At 37.5% G+C, this 21,597-nt stretch overlaps 4 protein-coding genes across 8 annotated transcripts; 2 read left to right on the top strand and 2 right to left on the bottom strand.

Moving 5' to 3' along the window:
• Window positions 1–1,394: 1,394 nt before the first annotated feature.
• Window positions 1,395–6,459, top strand: rpf1 (ribosome production factor 1 homolog). The gene is made up of 9 exons (XM_061237810.1): window positions 1,395–1,723; window positions 1,866–1,922; window positions 2,334–2,414; window positions 2,612–2,707; window positions 2,850–3,003; window positions 3,220–3,302; window positions 3,464–3,645; window positions 4,482–4,608; window positions 5,943–6,459. The coding sequence occupies exons 1-9, from the start codon at window positions 1,448–1,450 to the stop codon at window positions 5,982–5,984; spliced, it is 1,098 nt and encodes a 365-aa protein (XP_061093794.1). The 5' UTR covers window positions 1,395–1,447; the 3' UTR covers window positions 5,985–6,459.
• gng5 (guanine nucleotide binding protein (G protein), gamma 5) lies at window positions 6,441–8,890 on the bottom strand. The gene is made up of 3 exons (XM_061237812.1): window positions 8,655–8,890; window positions 7,876–8,024; window positions 6,441–7,168 (listed from the first exon to the last, which is right to left on the bottom strand). The coding sequence occupies exons 1-2, from the start codon at window positions 8,733–8,735 to the stop codon at window positions 7,899–7,901; spliced, it is 207 nt and encodes a 68-aa protein (XP_061093796.1). The 5' UTR covers window positions 8,736–8,890; the 3' UTR covers window positions 6,441–7,168; window positions 7,876–7,898.
• spata1 (spermatogenesis associated 1) lies at window positions 6,599–16,046 on the top strand. 5 transcript variants are annotated; one of them, XM_061237808.1, is made up of 12 exons: window positions 6,599–8,189; window positions 11,171–11,277; window positions 11,423–11,540; window positions 11,640–11,693; window positions 11,873–12,209; window positions 12,449–12,593; window positions 12,714–12,768; window positions 13,308–13,422; window positions 14,197–14,322; window positions 14,417–14,592; window positions 15,367–15,465; window positions 15,563–16,046. In XM_061237808.1, exons 1-12 carry the CDS (start codon window positions 8,187–8,189, stop codon window positions 15,680–15,682), a joined length of 1,455 nt encoding a protein of 484 aa, XP_061093792.1. In that variant the 5' UTR covers window positions 6,599–8,186; the 3' UTR covers window positions 15,683–16,046. The 5 variants fall into 5 exon arrangements, with proteins under 5 accessions (XP_061093792.1, XP_061093793.1, XP_061093790.1 ...); XM_061237809.1 differs by lacking the exon at window positions 6,599–8,189 and adding an exon at window positions 8,541–9,606 and having other exon boundaries at window positions 12,041–12,209; XM_061237806.1 differs by lacking the exon at window positions 6,599–8,189 and adding an exon at window positions 8,541–9,606 and having other exon boundaries at window positions 14,200–14,322.
• Window positions 15,801–19,987, bottom strand: ctbs (chitobiase, di-N-acetyl-). Its single transcript, XM_061237811.1, has 7 exons — window positions 19,661–19,987; window positions 19,333–19,471; window positions 18,941–19,149; window positions 18,530–18,701; window positions 18,221–18,318; window positions 17,366–17,527; window positions 15,801–17,183 (listed from the first exon to the last, which is right to left on the bottom strand). The coding sequence occupies exons 1-7, from the start codon at window positions 19,772–19,774 to the stop codon at window positions 16,980–16,982; spliced, it is 1,098 nt and encodes a 365-aa protein (XP_061093795.1). The 5' UTR covers window positions 19,775–19,987; the 3' UTR covers window positions 15,801–16,979.
• Between the last annotated feature and the right edge of the window lie 1,610 nt (window positions 19,988–21,597).

Here is a 21,597-nt window from a genome sequence, read left to right as displayed (position 1 = left end):
GGACCAAATTATGTATTGGTTCAGACAGATTTGACAAGACGGACTACCATAACAGATTCTCTACACATTTGCAAATCCTGTCTGAAACTCCTTCTAGTTCTTGATTGTCTTGAGTATTAATCAGAGGCAAAAAAAAAAAAAGAAGAAAAAAAGAATTAATCAGCATTTCAAGTTGTGTTAGCAACTTGGAACACACACATTGGACTTTATAGCTTGGTTTCTGTCCTGACATAAATTGTGGGAACACTTTCAAAACTATAGCCAACCAATTCAATTTGCCACAGGGGGACATAAATCCAGTCAAATTCTAGACACATCTCAAGGGTAATTAAAAGAAACAGGATGCACTTAACCACAATTTGGAGTGATACAGCAAAGGGTTGGAATACTTTCATTTTTTGATTGTCATTGACAGTTATTGAGTGTAGATTGATGGGGAAAATTACAATTTTATCCATTTAAAAAGTACCAAAATAAAATGTGTAATTCTGAGGCCACTGTAATGTATGTATAGGCCACTCATCAGGCTGTTCCTCAACATTTCATTGAAAGTAGTCAGGGAAAACACTGTGATTTCAACTTTGAGATCTCCTAGAATCTGTTGCATCTGCAAGTGTAAGATACTTTTTTTTGTGGTTGCACATCGGGACAATAAATAAAATGGTACCATTCCACATCATGGTTCTGCAGATGTGTATGTAGTAGACTAATCATTGTATAATTAAACCCTGGCTTAGGGTCTACTATTTTTCATTATGAAAATGTCCAACCCAAGTTGCTGTGTATATGATCAGTGTATATTACATTACATTACATTATTGGCATTTGGCAGACGCTCTTATCCAGAGCGACGTACAACAAAGTGCATACCCATAACCAGGGGTAAGTGCGCTGAAAGACCCTAGAGAGAAGTACAATTTCAACTGCTACCTGTACAACAAAGAGTTTAATTGTTGTTTTGTGGTGTGGTGGGTTGAGTGGGAGATGAAAATGGACAGGGAGGCTCTATATTGTTATATTGCTAATATTTTTGTTGTCTTGTATTATATATACGTTCTATATATACGCTCTGAACCTTGGAGTAAACAATCCACCAGCATTAATTATTCTATACCTGTTGATAACAGATAACAGAAAGGAAAAACAGAAAGAAAGTACTCTGAATAGGCCTACTGTGTAATTAGCTAACTACACAAAGTGTCACATCTCGCTGTTGTTTTATAAAATCCAGACCAAAAACATTTTGTGGAGATTTAGTGTGAGCGACTTCTTAGTTTTCAACGGCACAGTGGTCAAGTCGCAAAAAAAGCGTCATTGAGCGAGAATAAAAATATATTCTTCCGCGTCGCTAGGAGGCACAATGGCGTTAAATGTGTGCATTTGAATGAACTCGGAAGTCATTTGAAGGTTGTTTCCTGGTCAGTAACGTGAGCGAGCCCCAAAACACATGCGAGAAACAAACGTCGATAGAGTACGCAGCATGGAGTTTGAAGTGCAATCAGAATCGCAGGACAATAGCAAGAAACAAAAGAAAAAAATGAAAAATGCAAAGATACCAAACAAACTAAAACCGGAGGCTGTTGAAAAGGACGCTATCAAAGAATCCGAAAATGCGAATACACAACCAGAAATATCCTTTCCCCCAACATTCAGCGTGTCAGAAATAAAAAACAAACAACGACGACATTTTATGTTCATGAAATACAAACAGGAAAAACGAAAAGTAAGACAAGTCTACATAATTAATTACTTTGCCTTGTGCGCAAGATAATTAACTGCATGACACTGCTAGTGTTATTTTGAAAGTTTCTTAAACCGTTCAACCAGCTGTCTGTCTAATATGAACAACTTTTATTTTATTAAAGGAAAAGCTGGCTTTGAAGAAGAAAACGAAAAAGGAGAGAGAAGCCCTTGGCGACGCGGTAAATTCCACTTTCTTACTGTAGTGTAGGCTACAGAAACTGAAGGCTACCATTCATTTTTCTGTACGGCAGTAAAATTGACGAGCTGAAGCTCTTTAATGTAGCAAACTTAGAATGATATTTAATGAAGGGATGTACGTTTATAAGTGTGTACTGTGCTGGATGTGGATGAGGAAAATGGAAAGCAAATGGTGATCTGTGGCCTTTTAGCCATTTGAAGAGTTTGGATTTTCGGTGTTCTGGAACTCCATTGCTGTACCTTTAGTATAAAATGACATTACATCAACATTAGACCGTTAAGAACATTCTAAACACATTTTTAAGGTGCATCAGAAAATAAGAATTACAAGTGCATAAGAAAGTGTATGCATGGCTGTGGTTGTATATAAAATATAACTTGCTTTTCTCTAGGCACCGCCAAAGCCAGTCCCTAAAACTATAGAAAACCAGAGGATTTATGATGAAACCACAGTGGACCCAGAGGATGAAGAGGTAAGGCTTCACATTATATAATCAATGGAAAAATTGTTAATATTGAGTTTGACATCATTTTAAACATTGATTCAGACTGAAATATGTTACTTTAAAATGTACAATATATTGTATTCATGAATATTGAACATACAGTTGGTAACTGCAGTGAGGTAGTTTAATTGCCTTTGTTGTTGCTTTAATGTAATTTTCTGCAGGTAGCTTTTGATGAGGGAACAGATGAGTTTTCAGCTTACTTCAACAAACTGACAAATCCAAAGGTCCTCATTACCACCTCAGACAGACCTAGAGGGGTGAGTATGTTTTTGGACACCAACATTGGGACAATATTTACATGCCAGTACTGGAGGTATGCAAAGTATTCAGTAGTAACATAAATGCTGAAATTTGCTCTACTTATTTCCCCATATTTAAAGTTGCTGCTTTGTTTTTCAGAGGACGGTGAGATTCTGTGAACAGCTTGCTACTGTCATACCAAATGCACATGTGTATTACAGACGAGGTCTTGCTTTGAAGAGGGTTATCCCTCAGTGTAAAGCCAGAGATTTTACGTTTCTCATGGTGGTAAACGAGGACCGTAAGATGCCCAGTATCCTTTTGATGCATTTTAGTTCACATCTTGAGTTACTTGGCCTTCTCACAAACAAAATAATTCTCCAGCAATCCTACTGCATTTTTAAATACATCATGATCCATTCAGTTTGTGCTTTATCCAGCACTTTTTTCAGAAAAAGTATACTACACATTTTGACTACCCACTTTCTATGTTTATGCTGTTTTCAAGTCTTAACCACAAATTACAAAGATGGTCTTGTTCTTTGCCATCTTCCGGATGGACCAACTGCACATTTCAAAGTAAGCAGTGTTCGACTCCGCAAGGAAATGAAGGTAAGGTGAACTAGGTTTTTACTTTTCGGGGGGTGTCTGTAGAAATATTTATTGCATTATAATTTAATTAATTGTGAATCCAACATTATGCGTTTGGGGTGTGCCTGTTTTGGAGGAAAAACTTACTTTGCTGCTTCCTTTGAAATGCACGTGTCTTACAGAGACGAGGCAAAGACCCAACAGAGCATTCTCCAGAGGTGATATTAAACAACTTTACAACACGTTTGGGTCATAGCATTGGACGGATGTTTGCTGCACTCTTCCCTCATGATCCACAGTTCATCGGCCGGCAGGTTGCAACATTCCATAATCAGCGAGACTTCATCTTTTTCAGATTTCACAGGTGAGTACCCTAACCTTGAGACTTTTATTAGCATCATTTATTAGCATTTGATACCATTTGATACAATTTTGTAGCAATACAAATTCAGTGTGTTTGCATTCCTGCCACATAGTGAAATGTGCTTGCATGCTGAATGTGGAAAAACCAAGCATCTGAAATCTAAATTTTAAATTAAGTTTCTTACGTTGCTCAGTGTTACTGTGTCAGGTGACTTTGTTAGTCATCTCTAGGCTTGTCTTGGATGTGCTTCTGTTGGATTATCTTGTAGAAAAATAAGCACTCCGTGCTCTTTGTAGCCAATAGTTTCTTTCACTTGGAGCTCTGGGATTTGTAGTCTGAAAATGAACTATTGTGAACACCAGTGACCATGGATGTTGATAAAATCAGACACTTAAACATACCTACAAAATACAAAACTCTTATACTCTTTAAGCCTGATTCATACTTCATTGCACAACCCTTTTCAAGTGTTGTTACAAGAATGAAAGGGTTACACAATATTTTTAGCTACTTTGGTGAAGGCCTGTGTGGGGAGGGATCTGTTGTCTATGGTAATGATACCGAACTGCTGATGTTCACATTTGCAAAAACATGCAAACACTCATCAGACCAGGCTATGTTTTTTCAACCTGACCTGTGTCTGCATGATTTTATGCATTGCACTGCTGATTGGTTTATTAGATAATCCCTGAATAAATAGGTGTACAGGTGTTCCTAAAAGTGCTCAGTGAGTGTATAATGGTACCACAGCACTGACTCTAGGAGGTTATGATTTAGTCTTAATGTAAACCAATTTTAGATAAATCAACGCAATCACTGTTGTCTTTGCCCATAAGGTACATCTTCAAGAACGAGAAGAGAGTTGGCATTCAAGAGCTAGGACCACGCTTTACACTTAAACTCCGCTCTCTCCAAAAGGGAACCTTTGACTCCAAATTCGGAGAGTATGAATGGGTTCACAAGGTGAGTACTTGCATACATTTCGCGCAAATGTTGAGATGGGGAGCTAATCCAGAAAGACTGGGATTATCCATGTTCAGAGAGTTAGCTGTCAGTTACTGACATGGGGGATTTCATGCATCTGCACAATTTATTTGTAATGTGCAGATACAATGCTTTGCTAGGTGGGTAAGGCTAACTCACCGATAGGATAGTAGCACAGCCTTTGGTCAAATACAGTAAAAACACAACTATACACATTGTGAATTCAGATTGTGTTTATAAGATGTAACATTTTTCTGCTGGTTTTCTGGATGGTACATAGCGTTTTTAATTATGAAAAACTAGTGTTTTCCCTCTGTGTTGAATGCTGTTGTGTATACCACTATTTTCTTTAGGTGTAGCATCAGGATGTCTCAATGTTTCAAGAAACTGACTAAAAAATCTATCTAAAATGAGGAATTTGGTGTCTTGTCCTATGCAAAATATGGGGTACAGGTTTAAATTTTTTTATTTTATCAAAAAATTATTTGATTTAAAATGAAAAGAAAAAGAACGATTTCTCAATGGCAGGGGTGTCGAACTAAATTCCCACAGGGCTACAGTATCTACAGGTTTTTGTGGTTTCCTTTCAATCAGCTGCTAATTAAGGCCTGAAGAAAAAGGCATATAGATTATTTAGCCAATCATTTTCACACTTAAATGAACCACTGGTGCCGAGAATACCCCGAAAACCAGCGGACACTGCGACCCACCTGGACTGGAGTTTGACAGCTCCAGTCTCTATGACTTCTAGGGGCGGCCTGTAGCGTAGAGGTTAAGGTAAATGATTGGGATATGCAAGGTCAGTGGTTATAATCCCGGTGTAGCCACAATAGGATCCGCACAGCCGCTGGGCCCTTGAGCAAGACCCTTAACTCTGCATTGCTCCAGGGGAGGATTGTCTCCTGCTTAGTGTAAACAACTATGTCGCTCTGGATAAGATAATAATAATAATAATGAATAATTAAGTGGGAATAAGTCATGTTGTCATGCAAATAAGCTGAAACTGTTTGTAATTTTGGCTCCAGGGTTTTTTTTTTTTTTTTTTAATGAGACCTAATCGTGTCAGATCTCAAACTGGTCAGGAAGGTGACAGTAACATAAATATCCACACATTACAACAATGGTATGCAGAAGAGCATCTCTGAACACACAACGCATCATAACTGTGGATAGGCTACAGCAGTAGAAGTTTAAATATATATATTTTGTAAGTCCAATAAATACCTAATTTATTAGACAGTGTATATGGACAGGTGTGCTCATATGCTTTTGACATATTTCACCTTTTAATTGAATCTTTTCTCACTTTTCAGCGGCATGAGATGGACTCCAGCAGAAGGAAGTTCCATCTCTGAGTATGGATCCTCTCTCGCATCAGGCCACATCCATGTTAATGTCTTTTTTTTTTTTAAATATACATTTGTATTTGAAAACCTGGACAATTGTGAATGAACACATATGGAAAAACGTGAATCATTCAAATAAGTAACTGACCATAGGTCTACCTATTCTAAGGCTTGTAAATTAAATGGCCATGTATCTATTCAATTAGCATTTTATTTGCCTATTGTAAAAGTTCAGTGAAGAATATTGCCAAAAAAGAATTCATTCAGAATTAAAAGGCACACATTTAAAATCAGTCTTCTCCTCAGTTTAACATACAATATCAATGCAAAGTATTAAGTTCTGCATAATTTTTTCTTTTTAATATTGGCAGGTGTAATGGTATTTTAAATAAGGTATAGTGCTGACACTAGCTGGTTTGTAATCAACACAGTTGTGTTCAAATAAATAGCATTGCATTAAGTGAATAAAGTGCAAATATTTTAATAGCTTTTATAGTTCCATATTTCAAATGGCGTGGAAACATTACACATTCAATTCCAAATCAAAGCATTAACAAATTTGATCAAGTCTGCATTATTCTTTTACAGGAAGCAAAGAAAAGGAATATTAATCTGTTCAAAAAAAATGGCAGTGTCGACATTTCTCTTCAAACTCAAAACACATACTGTATAAACTGAAATAAAATTTTCAAGATTTAATTTCACTTTAAATAACTAAACTAATATTTAGTTGAATAACAATTGTTTTTGATAACTGCTGCGCATCTGCGTTGCATTGAGTCAGCCAACTTCTGGCACCTAGAAACGGGTATTTCAGCCAAGGATGAACAAATTCAATTCCACAGTTCCTGCAAATTTTTGGGTTTTGCTTCAGAAACTGCATTTTTAATGTCACCCCACAAGTTTTCAATGGGGTTGAGGTTTGAGCTGGCCCCTCAATTACCTCAATCCTTTTTGTCTGGAACCAAGACGCTCGCTTACTTGTGTGTTTAGGGTCTTGTTAAAACAGGGGAATTTCCTCTTCAGCATATGGCAACATAATCTCTTCCAAGTATTTTGATGTATTCTAACTGATCCATCATTCCTGGTATACCATGATTTTTGCACCACCATGCTTCACTGTCTTCACAGCGTACTGTGGCTTGAATTCAGTACCCGGTGGTCATCTAACGTACTGTTGATGACCGCTAGACCTGAAAAGAACAATTTTACTCATCAGTCCACAGAATGTTATGCCATTTGTCTTTGGGCCAATCGATATGTTCCTGGGCAAATTTTAACCGATTCTGCACATGTCGTTTTTTTCAACAATGGTGCTTCTTGCTGATAGCTTAGCTTCGATCAAACACTACTACTAATAACAGCAGTTCATCAGGTTACTGATGTTGTACTGCTATTTTTTTAACTGTACTTCACTGTCAAGTCCTTCAATGTGGCATCTTGACCTGAAAACCTGAAGCCTTATTAGTTAATAGCTAAACAGAGCAAAAAATTAATTCCTGTAGCACAATTAGAATGAATTTCAATGTAAAATATACTGCATGCTACAAGTTTTCAATCAGCGGTTCAAAACTGTCCTGGAGTACCCCTGTGTATGCTGGTTTTTATTCCAACCCCAATTTCCATTGAATAGTTTTAACAAGCTCTTAATCCTTAAATCACATGTTCATATTGTGCTTTTTGCACATGGAAATCTTATTTATGGTATGTATAGCTATCTGTCTAAACATTAAAAGCACGTAATTAAATTAACAGCTTGTTAACAACGGGATTGTAATTGTGGTTGGAATGAAAACCAGTATACACAGGGGTAACGTTACTCGAGGACCGAGTTTGGGAACCACTGCTTTAAATGGTGGTTTAGATCCGTTGTTAATGATTGTATATCGATTACACTTACCAGCCTATAAGCCAGGAGCTGTGTTACAAGAAAGAACAGACTTTCTGAGGTCTGAATGGGTTCGTGCTTGAAGACACCCCGGTCAACAAAGGGTCTTGGAGTGCGTTCTGGATGCAGAACTGCTGCAAGTCAGCCGCTGCCTGAGACACCTGGACGAGAGTGGGATTCACACAGCTAATGCAAACAATATATATATATATATAATATCGCAAATTCATATTGCCATTGCATCGTATACAAAACCGCGTCAGATACACCATGTAATTCCCAAGGCGAACCCGTTGACAGACAGTAATAGGCTAAATGGGATAATGGTACGTATAACTTAAATGTCCGTATAAAAAATAGTTAAAGTAGTTTGTCAGTGTCATCAAGTAAAAGCAGTATAAACTGAAAGGTAAAATTGGTTATTTAGCTATCTTGCCAACAAACAAACTAGCAATTAACGTCAGGCTACGGCTAACATCACCATCTTGGCCAATGCCATGGCCATTTCGCTAGATAGTTAAGATGGCAAACCGACAGTTTCCACGCCGGTGGATGTAGATGTAACTTCTAGCAACAAGTATTTAGTGAATGTTAGTTAAAATATGCGATGTATGTTTACGCCAACAGCACAATTTAAGAATTACGACACCAAGACAACTGGCAGGTAATGAGATTTGCTTGTCCCGCTATGCGCCCAAATCAGTAGCAAGCTAAAAAGCATAGGTTTGGCCACCTCGTTATTTTACGAAGTGTCCATTTCAAACACCGTGTTATAAGTTTACTTAAATTACCTTCACTCTGTTGATGCTCGCTTCAAAACGCAACTGCTGAACAATTTTCTTCATTACACGGATGTTTGATGAGCCAGACATGTTTTACTACAATGTAGCCTATCTAACAAGCAAATACTGGGAACAAAGGCACGATGCTAACTCAAGCACTCCGATTGAAAGACATTTCCGGTTTTGACTACATTGTAGGGTTGCCAGATGCATCAGGAGAATCCACTATATGAGAATCCGAGGCGAGTGGCCTAATTGCAAGAACAAATCGTGCAGGATCAGAATGGCGTAGAAATCCAAATGGAAACACTTATTCATGGCATATGCTTGTTCCTAGAAGTTAAAATAGCTAGTTAAAAGTTCTCACTATTCTTTCTTAGGATAGCCTATAGCCGAATGAATTGTAAGTTCACTGGAAATTTCAATTGAGTTTCAAATTTCAATTAAAATGGGAGGAAAAAGGGAGCCATGATGAAAACGTAGGTGTTCAGCGATCAAAGAAGGTGTTCTTAGAAGACGGTCTATTAAAATAATAATCAAGGCGCTCTTTAAATATTTTAAATGACTTTATTAATGTGGCATAAAAACCATGTGGAATGAAATCTCCAATTCTACTGTGGATGTGACAAATGGAAATTTTCAAATGAAAGTGCATTTGCCTACTCTTATGTTAGTGATTAGGCTGACACCATAGGGCTACATATACACATATTCCGGAGTTACAACAAAACGGGCTACTCTGATACATATGGAGATATGGTTTTTGATACGCTATATTGGGTATTATGTCCATTGTTGTTGGGATGTGACAACATGAGGAAGAGTCTACGGTGTTGATGCAAATTAAGCTGGTTTGTCATAAGGCTTGGAAATGAAAATCAGGAACATTGCGATTCCACATTCCTCCGTGAAACATGGTGGAGGGGGTGTTATGGCTTGGGCCTTTGTCTTCATCGATGAGGTCAGTAGGCAATTGTTTTAGAATAGATAACAGAATATATTTTAAAATAACATCACAAAGCATTTCCCATTTCTAAGGCTTTCTTTAGACCATTTTTAGTGTTGTGGGTTCTTGTAAATATTTTATTGTCCATTTAGAATTGATATTGTTTTGGAAGGGTTTGTGTTAATTAATGTGCAATCACTGGATAAAACAATGTATTAAAGATGTGCCATGTTTACATCAACCTTCAATCCATCCTGAATCCACCCTTTCAGTGGGATCAAGGTTATCAGTATTTTCAGTATCAAACCTATCCTAATCTACACCATATCATTTTGAAATACCCAAAACCAACTATTGATTTAGATTCTTTGTTGGATTGGTTTACAAAATCCAAAAACGTTTTAAAATACTGGGCCCTGATGTCCCTGATTCAAAAACGAATGAAAACCAAAGAAAGCTTTCTAGACTTCATGGGCCATATTTTAATAGCCCTGATAACTGCCAATCCTTTCAGACGGTGCCGAAACTTTTTTCTCAATCTTCATTTAGTAAATAATGAATGAATTTAGGTTTGCGTAAATATAAACTAAAACCTTTACCACGCTCTTCGAACGCCTGTCCTATTCTCAGATGTATTCTAAATAAAACTTACTATAGCTAAAGGCAAGTATAATAATGACAGAAATGGTAGGTAAAATATTACCTACATTTCAATCTGACTTTCGGATGTTTTCCTTTCGCCGCACAAGTGTAAAGGCGAAATTGGACGTGAGCACTCTACAATAACTTCCAAGGCTATTTACGGGAATGGCGCCTCATTCACCAACAATAGGCTACTGTGTCCCGTTACCCCTCACAATTTCCTAAGGAACTGCCCTGCCCTGCCCTATCGGCGACTGTTTGATTACACATATTGTTACTTAGCAGTCTGCTCCACTCCTTTCGCGGGACGCACTCACCAAGCCAACTGACCAAACATCGTCATGTTTTTTTTGTGGAATAATTAATGCCATATATTAAATCACCCGCTTTATAGAACGAAAGGGAAATAAAATATGGCTTCGCTACGTGCGCCAGCACACCCTTAGATTAAATGTATTCGTGGAGTTTATTGGAATAACGTTATATGTCCAGATGAGCAGAATTCCAGAAAAAGAAAGACCGGCAACCCCAGGGGTAAGATGCTAATGATATGCTATACATCATCTATCGATATGTTTTCGCTTGTAGGCTTAATTCGATTTTTGAAAAGTCGTGTATGGGACTTCATCTTTTTCCGGCGTTTTTATAGCCGTGTGTAGCTTTTATTATTATTATTATTATTATTATTATTATTATTATTATTATTATTATTATTATTATTATTATTATTATGACGTTGTAGCTCGGAAATGTATCCTACTGTAGACTACTCTGTGGTGAAGATAATTCTCACCTTTGCCCCTTGCTCGAAGACATTGTCCAGTGTCCATTGTATATTAGCATTGAAACATGGCACATTCAGTCAAGAATATGTTACAATTTGGTCAAGGTTTTAGTATGAATAGGTTGTGTTTCTGAACTATTTATAATTCACTAGTTGTTGGAGCTGCATGTATTCTACGTACCAGAAGAGAAATGGAATTCAAAACTCAATAAAGCGCCAGTTGAAGCCATCGACACATTCATATCTGGTGGCTTTATTAGGTAAGCACTCTAGCTATTTCTTGATTCAATGTATCTTTTACATTGATTGTTTGATAAAATGACTTAATTACTTCAAACTTAATGTTACATTTTGGTTACTTATTGGTCTCTAATTGCTCCAATTTAATTGTTTGTTTCCTTGCAGAGTGTATCCCAACATAAGTTTAGAAACTCTCAGGGATGAACTTGGTGGGCTTCTTGGGGCAGAGAAGACAATTGACAACTTCTCATTTTTGAAATGTGTTGGTAGAAGTTTGGCATTGGTGAGTACAATGCATTTCCCTAGGGGATAAACAGTGGAGTGGGATTGCATAGGAGTAAATGCATGATTGGTGCTAGTGAATTAATGTGCTATATTCCAGGTCAAAGCCAAACAAGAAAGGGAACTGAAAGTGAAGTCCTTTGTCCCTCCATGTGTAAGTATATTGCCTTGTCTATTTTAATATATTGTGTTGTGTATCTTTAATACAGAAATGGTACATTTCTGGTCATACAGTTTTACTAAGTCTATTAATCAGATTAAAAAAAATTCTGTTCATATGTTATTGAAAGAAATTTTAAAGATAATTGTTTTATTGCGTCTTTTTTTGATCAGGCACCTCATCCAGAATTGTACCTGCTGCCCATGGTGGAACATAGTGACAGTTTTCTCTCACATTCACTCACACCAGATAGGCAGAGCTACCACACAGACCTTCATATGTACTCTGCCAAGAGTTTCTGCGTCCCTACTGCAACAAAAAAATCCTCTAAATCCCCCCAGATCAAACGGCAATCTCCCAAAACACAGATCATGCAAAGTCTGGGGTGCTTCAGCTCTAGTGATGAGAAGGAAGAAGATCTTCTCCACTCTCAAGAGCCAGAGTGGGATGAAGCTCACAGCCACCTGGGGAGAGAACGAGAGCAGTCCCCGTCTATTCTAGCACAGGAAGGTGGGCAACCCACATAACTATCTACATGTCTCTCTGATCATATTAATTATAGATTATCATATTTATATTTATATATATATTTATATTTATATAACTTATATAACTTATATAATTTCAGTATTTGTTCAAAGGTGAATAAGCCTAAAATTTGTAAAACCTTATGCGAACTGATAATCTAATTCCAGGAGGAGTAGAATGTGCTGATATGATCTATACTGTACATTTATGTCAAAATATAGAAATTGCTCCAGCCTCAGAGCTAAAAGATAAAAGCAAGACCTTTGTAACGATGGGGCCCCGTTTCCGAAGAAACCGCACTAGAGATTCTGGAGTTCCCGAGTCACTGGAGGATTGTGATTCTGGATTCACCCTCTCCAAAGCCAGGTAAACACATCAGTCACATGTACGTGTCAACACTTCATTTGCAAATGTTTAAGGCAGACATATTTGCATTACATACTTTATCTTCAGTCTAACATTTCTGCATGCATTCCTATGTCTTAGGAACTCAAAAGGCTCACAGCCATTTAAGTACATTGGCAAGAAATCAAATTATCAGGTAAGTAATGTAAAATACAATGTTTCTACTTTGTGAAAAGATTATTGATATATTTAATGCATGACTGCTGAATTATGATTACTAATTAATTGAAAAGCACAGAATTTATTAATATCCACAATATTGTACTTGCACTTTATGGATGCTAAGTTTTTACATACCACCCTTGAATGTGATCTTCTATTTTATATATATATATATATATATATATATATATATATATATATATATATATATATATATATATATATATATATGAACAAATGGCAATTATTTGTTTGTAGAGTTTTATTGAATCCTTCAAAATCCACCAGGATGTCTTGCAGACATGTAAATGAGCGATTCCCCCTGTAAAATAAGGTTTTGTGGCTTTGTCAGTTGCTGTCTTGCACAACCCTTTAGAAATTCCATAGCCGGGGGGGGGGGGGATTATAAAGGAAGATCTTGTCCTACGTCATGAATGTGAAGGGGAGAGTAGACAAGAAAATCATTTACATTTATACACTGAAGACCACACTCATTTTGAAATTTGTTTACAGGTCCGGAGAAATCTCCCCCATCTGCCCACTCCCGCACAGTCTTCCCCACCCACAGTGCTTCCTCATCATGCCATAGCAACATGCAAAACCACTGCGACAGTTGTCCTCACAGACAGTAAGCTGACAACCTGGCTCACATCATGAGCTAATTTCTTAGGACACTTGTCCAATACCTGTTATTCGTTAATAGGTATTGCATTAAATTGGTCCTGTTTTTAAAAGGGTCAAAACCACAAGCAAAGTACAGTTGATTGCCGTATGTTTCCAGCAATAAAGGGGTACAGCATCATCCTTTCATGTTAGCCTGCTTGTCCATTCCCTTCCCCTTTCGGTAAGCTTATTTTTTGGCATATCACAGTTTTTTTCTTCTTATTTCTCTGCCTCATAATGGCTTCCTTGACTTTCATTGGCACAACTCTGGTCCTCATATTGGCAAATGCCAATAACAGACTCCATAGACAATCAAAAGCCTAGAATCAAGACTAGATACTGAAAGCTTCCGTATACCTTTACCAAGGAAGTGATTGAATATGCCTGATTAGTCAGAAGCAGCTGAGAAGCCAATTGTGCAATTTTCTCCCTTAAAATGGAGGGACTATGTATGAAAAGGGATGCAATTCCTACATGGATAGCCCAATATTGAAAATGATTGCCCATTTTTCATTGTTTAATTTCAAATTAAATGTGCTGGAGCACAGAGCCAAAAGAGCAGAAATTGTACCACTGTCAAAATACTTGCAAACTGCACTGTATGCACCACCTTAAATGTTTTCCTACTTAAATGCACAAACAATGTAATTGGAAACCCATCTCTTTTTAAAAAGGAGCCCCTTGACTTTCATTTTTGAAGAAGCTACAGTACCTAACCGATAATTGTGCTTTCCTCAAGGAGATGAGTTGATTGAGCAGCTTAAAGTGGTGAGAGAAGAGAGGAAGCAGCTTGAAAGGACTCGACAAGGTCTGTTGCGGAAAGGCAAAGACCTACTAGTGCAGAACAGATACCGTAGGAATCAAGGTATGAATTAAATCTGTGTGAAACATACCATTTCTCTCTGTCAACTATCGTAAAATTATGTTTGAATGAATGTCACAATTGAAGCTGTCCTCAGCACGGGACAGTTGGAAGAGGAAGTACTTTGATACAAAGAAGGCCACAGAACCCCTGGAGAGCACACTAAAAAGTCTCAGACAGGACCTGGAAGCATTTTATCATAAACTGCTCCATCAGCTACAAGCAAGGGATGGCAGACGGAAAACCAAACGCCTGGGGAAACGTTACGCCAAGGTGAATTTCCATCTCTTGTAAAGTTATAGATGTGCTACTATTATACAATTCTGCATTAGGAATAGCCACTAGGTGGTAGCAGGCTCAAGTTTTCAATGTTACAAAAATGTGTTTCTCAATATACACGACTTTTGAAAGTATTTAAAACTTCTGTCTCAAAAATTTAAATTAGAGATATGGACTTATCACATGTCCAAGGATTAACATACACTTACCTAGCACGTTATTAGGAACACAACCTTTATTATACTAATGTTCTCGAAACAGCCTCAATTCAGTGGATTTGTCAGATGCGCATTCATGCTGCAAATCTCCCGTTCTACCACATCTCAAAGGTGTTCCATTGTATTCACATCTGGTGACTGGGAAGGCCTGCTCTATCCGGTCTGGTCGCTTCTATCAACAGTTTCCGTTTGCAGAACTGCTGCTCAGCGGATGATTTTGTTTTTCGCACCATTCTGAGTAAACTCTAGAGACTGTCGTGCGGGAAAATCCCAGATCTTTCCAGGACATTTTCCCCATTCTGGTGGTTGATGTGAACATTAACTGAAGCTCCTGACCTGTATTTGCATGATTGTATGTTGGTATACAAACTATATGAATAAGTTGGTGTACAGGTGTCCCTAATAAAGTGCTCAGTGAGTGTTTGTATTGTATCCTATGTCTACAAAGAATCCAGCAGACCACAGCTGTTTTATTCATTGCCATGCCATACTATACATTTACATTTACATACTATACATACATACTATACACTATATATTTCTTTTTCAGAATGAGCTCATCATCCAGATTATTTCAGAGAGCCATGAACTTGACAAGCTAAAAAAGAAAGTGGATGATGCCAAAATGAAACTTGTCACAGAGCTGAAGGTATCATGAAAACCATTTTCTTCCGACAGGAATCTTTGACCATTATTTTAACCAAGCTTTCTGATCTTTAATAACCACATCTTTTTATATATTTCAGCTCCGGAAGCAGGCTGCAACAGAACTTCAGGTACTGAAAGCAGAGCTGATACAGAAGGTCCAGTCTTCTTTTCCCGTACCACACAAAAAACTTGGGTCCCAAAGCAGGTCTAAATCCTGACATTTCAAAGATTTTCAACTCAATCATAAGTAACAAAGAATGATGTTTTTTTGTGTGTGAAGAAGCTGTTGTTCTCAAAAGGTAATCAAGTGTTCAGTAATTCCAAACAAGATTGTCAGAGGTGTGAAACCCACTTGTTTATTGCTTGGATTCTTGAGTATGGGTTATCATTTTGTATTTCAATTTTTTTTGTTGTAATTCATCAGTTTATTAAAGGCTCTGGAATAAAATACAAAAATACTGTAATATTTCCAAAGCAATGTATTATGTATTATCTTAGCACATAAATGAAAAAAATCAAGGCAACAGTTTGAAAAATGTTATGTACCACAAAATGATCATAATAAAGTGCTCGGTGAATGTATATTACAGCAAGAGACCCTGTTAGAAGCATGCATGTAATGTCACTATCATCAATCATAGGCAAAAAGGAAGCTTGAACCAATTTCTTTCTCGCTGCAAAGTTAAGGCATTGCTTTCTTCCAATTGCATTTTAAAAATGAGATTTTCATCCAGGAACATTCCCAAATATTTGTAGGAAGAAACTTGCTCAATAATTTATACACAGTAGAAAGCTTCAATACATAAGTGAGGTACCATCAGAAGCAGAATTTGGCACTGAAACAGTAGTGCTATGAGCTTTGTATTTGTGGCCAAATAAGTATACTGCAGAAAAGTGTTAATTGAAAATATCAACATTGCACTGTTTCTGTTATCGGCTGAAAATGATGAATTATGGTAATGTTGCAGAAACAGTAGGGTTAAGAGATGTAATGGTTTTCCTAAATTTAGCAGGATTATTTAAGATAGGAAAAGAGTAAAAGTCCACGCAACCTACACGTCAGGGATCAGACTAAGTCACCACATCTTTGATTGTGTAAAAATGCCTGGTCTACAAACCCTTTAAAATGTATTTTTAAAATAAAACAAGGTACAGTTTTTGGGAGCCTGGTATCCCGACACACACAATAGCGCAGTGATCACTAAGATCATTTATGAGGAGTAATTATGTTACAAAACCGGAAAAACAACCATCTCAGCTGCATATCAAAAAGGTGTTGGGAATAGAAAATCTGAATTTATATTATTAAATTACAAATTTGAATGTCTTTTTTAAACAACTGCTTAAAGGACATCCAACCAATGTTTTATAACTGCAATAAAAAAAGCTATTTAATTGAAGTACTAGTACAAATCCCTAAATTAAAGAGAAAAATACTTGTTCTTCCTCCAGTCCAAAAACAAAGCATTATATTGACTTGTAGAAATAGCTGTGGAGTCTGGGATGTCTCTTCACTCAGTGTTCTTTCTCATGGTTTGGTTTAAGGGCATTCCACATGCTTTTCGTCTGCTGCTGGGCAACAGTGTTGTTGCTGTAGTCCAGGAGATTGCCATTCCACATGCCGATTCCCCGTAGGCCCCGTGCACTGACGTAGGCTGCCTTCAGAGCAATGCTCACTGGGTCATCATACCACACCTGGTGGACTTGCCCCTCTTTGTTCTGGTGACGGAAAGTCAAAGGTAATATCAGCCGCAACAAATGCCAAGTACTATTGGAGTATTGTACAGAAAGGTAATTTAACCAGTTCAACCTACATAGACAGTTCCCAAATGGATACGCAATATAATTTATTTGGATGTATAGCAATGATGCCCCATAATGCTGCTAGAAAATGTACATACCTTGTAATTGTAGTAGGGGGCAGCCTGTACCTCATCCCACATTCTGCCAGACATGGAGCTGTTGATCTGTTTCATCATGGCACTGTAGGGCACCTGCCGTCCGGCTGCATCACTGCAAGGAGCTCCGCGGAAGGGTACTTTAGGAATTGTACACACACCCTCCTATAAATACACAGAAAACCAAAATATTTATTAGTTTAAGGCTGCAGTAAACAAAAAAAGGTTAAATCGAACTACTGAAAAAGTAGAAAAGGGTGGAAGACTCAGGAAAAAATGCATTTCACGTAGGACTGTTCATGGTAATGCGTAACTCATAGGATTCATTTTAATTTCTAGAATTAATTAGGCCTACAATTGTTAAAGATAGGAAGGTAGATGTGGAAACTGGTCATAGTCCTGCACTCATGGAGACCATGACAGCCAAAATAAAATAAACATAAATCATAAAAAATGAATTACTCAAGTTAATGTTGACAGCCCTAATTTAAGGCAAAGAAACAAAACGCACAGTGAATTTTAAACACTTTCTGCACATGGAATTACTAGGATGCCATTCTTTGGCACTGCCCAACTACATAAACAGAATATACAGCTAACTTGTACACAAGAATAAGATTGGATCATTCCTTTCACGATGCATGTAAACACCATTACCGGAACATGACCATAACCAGAGTAAAGATCATCATTGGAAATATGGTGTTCATATAAACCTCGTAAACGGTTTGTACTCAGCCTTCTTTCATGGGTAAAACCCAGTGATTCCAACAAGGCTGCTTAATCTAAATCATGACAGGATAAAAACAGACATGGTAGACAGATACTGGTGTGACATGCATGCAGTTGGGTACTTACCTCTGAAAAATTCACACATGGGTAATCATAACCATACCATGGCACTCCCATCACAAGTTTTTTGGGGTTTATCTTCATCATCATGTAATGATCATATGCTAAGAAAAAGGAAGTTGAGCATAAATACCGAGAAGTCAACTGAGAAGTTTAATTTTGAAGAAGTTGAAGAAAAGGAATTTCCTGCTTTGGTAGGAATATAAACATGCACACACAGTCTGTCCCAAACACAGAATGAGCAGCCCTGGCATAAATGATACTATGGAATGTAATAAATGAAGAGAATAACTAAATCCTTTCCCTAATACTCACCAGTTAAAGTCTGGTAAATGGGTGCATTTGCCATAGCAATACAGTCACCCCATATCTGACTCTGTTCATCATATGACATCACAAAAACCAGGTCACAAGATTCTGCGATGGCAGCATAGTCATAACAACGTTTGTCAATACATTTGGGTGACCATGCCACATCAAATGACACCTAAGAATGGAAAAGACTGTTATTCATACTAGCTACAGAATGGTATGAGCCACGTAGGAAAATAAAGGCAACAACCCTGATGCCAATGTCACATACAATCCATTTTCACCATGCAACAGGTTACAGTACTAACACATTTCTTTAATTAATGGAATTTTGTCATTTGCAGAGCTCCTGCATCTAGCAAATAATATAATGGCGAACATTGTGGGAAATTATTGTGTTCAATTAAATTTCACCTGTGACCCTGGGATCTCTCTGTGAAAAGCCTCAGTGGATTCTTTTACAAGAGCAGTCAACGCATAGTACTCAGGTGTGGACTCCTGCACCTCTTGCTCAATGTCAATATTGATCCCATCCATAAACTGCTTCTTGGCCAAGTCCACTTTCTCTGTAATCCATGCAGTTCTCTTCGCAGGGTCCACGATTCCAGGAAGCTGTACGTCACCTGAATGACCCAAATTAGCATGTCGTCAATGGCTGTTTGCTGTGTGTAGGCCTACATTTCGAGTATTTAATAGATTTAATCACTACTGTTTGCATCACGAAACGGACAATGAGTTTACAGGCACGTTATTTTGTTAATTATTCAAATGTAAAACGTGTAAATAAAAACTGCTCAGACGCTTACCTTTCAGAACTAGCCGTGCTCCTTTTGAGTGAGCATAACACATGAGCTCTGGATCATATTTTCCAAATGCAGCTACTGTTGTTACCTTAGTCCAGTCATAGGACTTCCATGCCTTATGTCCCACATCAAACACGTATACCTGAATAAAGATTCGTAAGGAAAGTTCACCGTTAACCTTTAAGATGGTAGCTTAAGTAAGAATCGTCCATCTAAAACTGAAACTTATAGCCCAGCTAAAGCCACTATCCATTACAAATGCAGAAACATTTTACAATAACCACACAAATGCCACCAACCAGCTCACGGTCAGCTCAATTACCTAACTTACCTCAAAATCCTTTTCATCGGTGATTTGTTCGCACAGGTCCTGAGTTTCACACGGACACTGCTCATCACAGCAGACCAGTGTCAAAAACATAAAACATAACCACACTACTAGCATGGTAGCGAATGCAAGGACTTAAACAACGACTGTTTTTTGTCTAGCAATTCGTGCTACTGTATCTCATATGAAATACTTTGTAATTGCAGTAGCCTTACTACTGCAGTAGTACTTATCAGTTCCTCGTTTTTCCATTCCGCATTCCGCATTCGTTTTGCCGCAGAACTCAACGACCGCAACAGAGCAGCTCCATTCCTGTTGTGACTTCCGCCAATACGGAGCGTTGAAAAGACCAAAATAACCAGATTTTGTAAAAGTTCCTTTAACCTTGGAACATTTCTAAGATTATTTGGGGTCCAAATTGGACAGGTGTGTTAGGTTTCATCATTAGATCATGCATTAAAGCAAAATGTCTTGAGTTGATTCGAGGATTGCCATCTGGAGTCTGTTGTTGTTGTCTCACAAGGGCCAAAAAAGTGTGAATGCAAGTAAAGCAGGACATCATCAGCCTGAAAATCATAATAAATCAGCCATATAGGCAAAATATTAGGTGTGTCAAATTCAACTGTTTGGTACATTATTAAGAAGCGATTATAATTTGTATTATGTGAGTATGGGTGCCAATAATTCTGGAGCCCACTGTACCTATAATCAAAAGTCAAATCAAAATGATAAATCACTCAGTTGCTTAAAAGTCACTGCTGTGTCAAATCAAATACAAATAGTATCCTCAGCAGAAATGTTTGTTGTGGATCAATGTTAGTTGATCATTAGCTTGGCAATTCTTTCCAAATTGTATTTAATGTAGCTGTTTTACAAACAAATTGTTTGCAAAAGCGAACTTTTTAAACACAAAAGTTCAAAGTCAATGTCAGAACATTTGTTTCCACAAGATAAAGAATGCACAATGCATTTTCTGGTTATAAGGTAAGAATGACCCAAGGTTTTTTTTTTTTAAATGGCTGCATATATTCATTTTTTCAAATAGCCAAATAAAGGTATTTTAACCTGTATTTGATATAAAATTGGTAAAAACATAAGCAGTTCAGCAAAGGTTTTACTTGGCACAAAACTATTTGCATAACTGCATGAAGACATCGCTGCTTCAACAGCAGTGACATCCCCTTGTGTCATAAGTTTAAGTTTTGAACCTGTCCAAAACCACCATACAGCATTCACAATGGGGGGAATAATATTTGCTTTGGGTCTGGTTGTTGCAGGTGAGTGGACATTAAGCTTTGTGTGGTGAACTGCAGTATAAACATAATTAATAACAATAGGTTTCCACTCCTTACTGCTGAATATATATTTTTTCTCTTTAGGGTGCCTACAGATAAAATATGGTGATGCATATTTAATATTCATAATGTCATGCATTGCAAAAATATATATTAAAAAGAGGTACTCATGCGATTTACTGAAGTAGCCCAAAATGTCTACCTGCTGCTGGTGAGCTCAGAATTGCTCCCAATGTTTACTTCTTGTTATACTAAATCTGAACAATTCCAAAGTCTGTTTCATATTTCTGTTGAAATACTAAAATATAATATAATAGTTGAATTTGGCATTTGGACCTGATTTGGTACTATAATTAAAGATCACTCCCTGTTTTGGTTTCAGCTGATAAATCCACTCATCCAGGAGTAGAATGGATTTTGGCCCAATGCTCCATTCCTGTCCGTGGCCAAGCTAAACCAGCCACTGGAACCACAGCTCATTCAGCCCCTGAGTATAACAATGGGAAAGTGGGTCAGATCTTCACCCCTGCTGGTGTGTCCAATACTGTGGTCAACATCCATAGGGGCATTCTAAGCATGCTCCAACTGATAATGAAAAACACACAGTCTACCAATTGCAGGAGGTTAGAACTCAAGCACAATCTG

Source organism: Conger conger, chromosome 4, assembly GCF_963514075.1.
Source record: "Conger conger chromosome 4, fConCon1.1, whole genome shotgun sequence".
NCBI lineage: Eukaryota > Metazoa > Chordata > Actinopteri > Anguilliformes > Congridae > Conger > Conger conger.
This window is presented reverse-complemented; position numbering and strand designations above follow the sequence as displayed.

What these genes read in the sequence shown, in the direction of transcription:
- spata1 (XM_061237805.1), top strand. Translation starts at nt 9,517, where the DNA reads ATGAAAATCAGGAACATTGCGATTCCACATTCCTCCGTGAAACATGGT. An exon ending in CCTTTGTCTTCATCGATGAG is followed by an intron (nt 9,607 to 11,170) that starts GTCAGTAGGCAA and finishes ATAATTCACTAG; the next exon opens with TTGTTGGAGCTGCATGTATT. An exon ending in GTCTATTCTAGCACAGGAAG is followed by an intron (nt 12,210 to 12,448) that starts GTGGGCAACCCA and finishes GTCAAAATATAG; the next exon opens with AAATTGCTCCAGCCTCAGAG.
- rpf1 (XM_061237810.1), top strand. Translation starts at nt 1,448, where the DNA reads ATGCGAGAAACAAACGTCGATAGAGTACGCAGCATGGAGTTTGAAGTG. An exon ending in GAGAAGCCCTTGGCGACGCG is followed by an intron (nt 1,923 to 2,333) that starts GTAAATTCCACT and finishes GCTTTTCTCTAG; the next exon opens with GCACCGCCAAAGCCAGTCCC. An exon ending in GACTCCGCAAGGAAATGAAG is followed by an intron (nt 3,303 to 3,463) that starts GTAAGGTGAACT and finishes CGTGTCTTACAG; the next exon opens with AGACGAGGCAAAGACCCAAC.
- gng5 (XM_061237812.1), bottom strand. Translation starts at nt 8,735, where the DNA reads ATGTCTGGCTCATCAAACATCCGTGTAATGAAGAAAATTGTTCAGCAG. An exon ending in CGAGCATCAACAGAGTGAAG is followed by an intron (nt 8,025 to 8,654) that starts GTAATTTAAGTA and finishes ACTCTCGTCCAG; the next exon opens with GTGTCTCAGGCAGCGGCTGA.
- ctbs (XM_061237811.1), bottom strand. Translation starts at nt 19,774, where the DNA reads ATGCTAGTAGTGTGGTTATGTTTTATGTTTTTGACACTGGTCTGCTGT. An exon ending in CCGATGAAAAGGATTTTGAG is followed by an intron (nt 19,472 to 19,660) that starts GTAAGTTAGGTA and finishes ATCTTTATTCAG; the next exon opens with GTATACGTGTTTGATGTGGG. An exon ending in AGCACGGCTAGTTCTGAAAG is followed by an intron (nt 19,150 to 19,332) that starts GTAAGCGTCTGA and finishes TGGGTCATTCAG; the next exon opens with GTGACGTACAGCTTCCTGGA.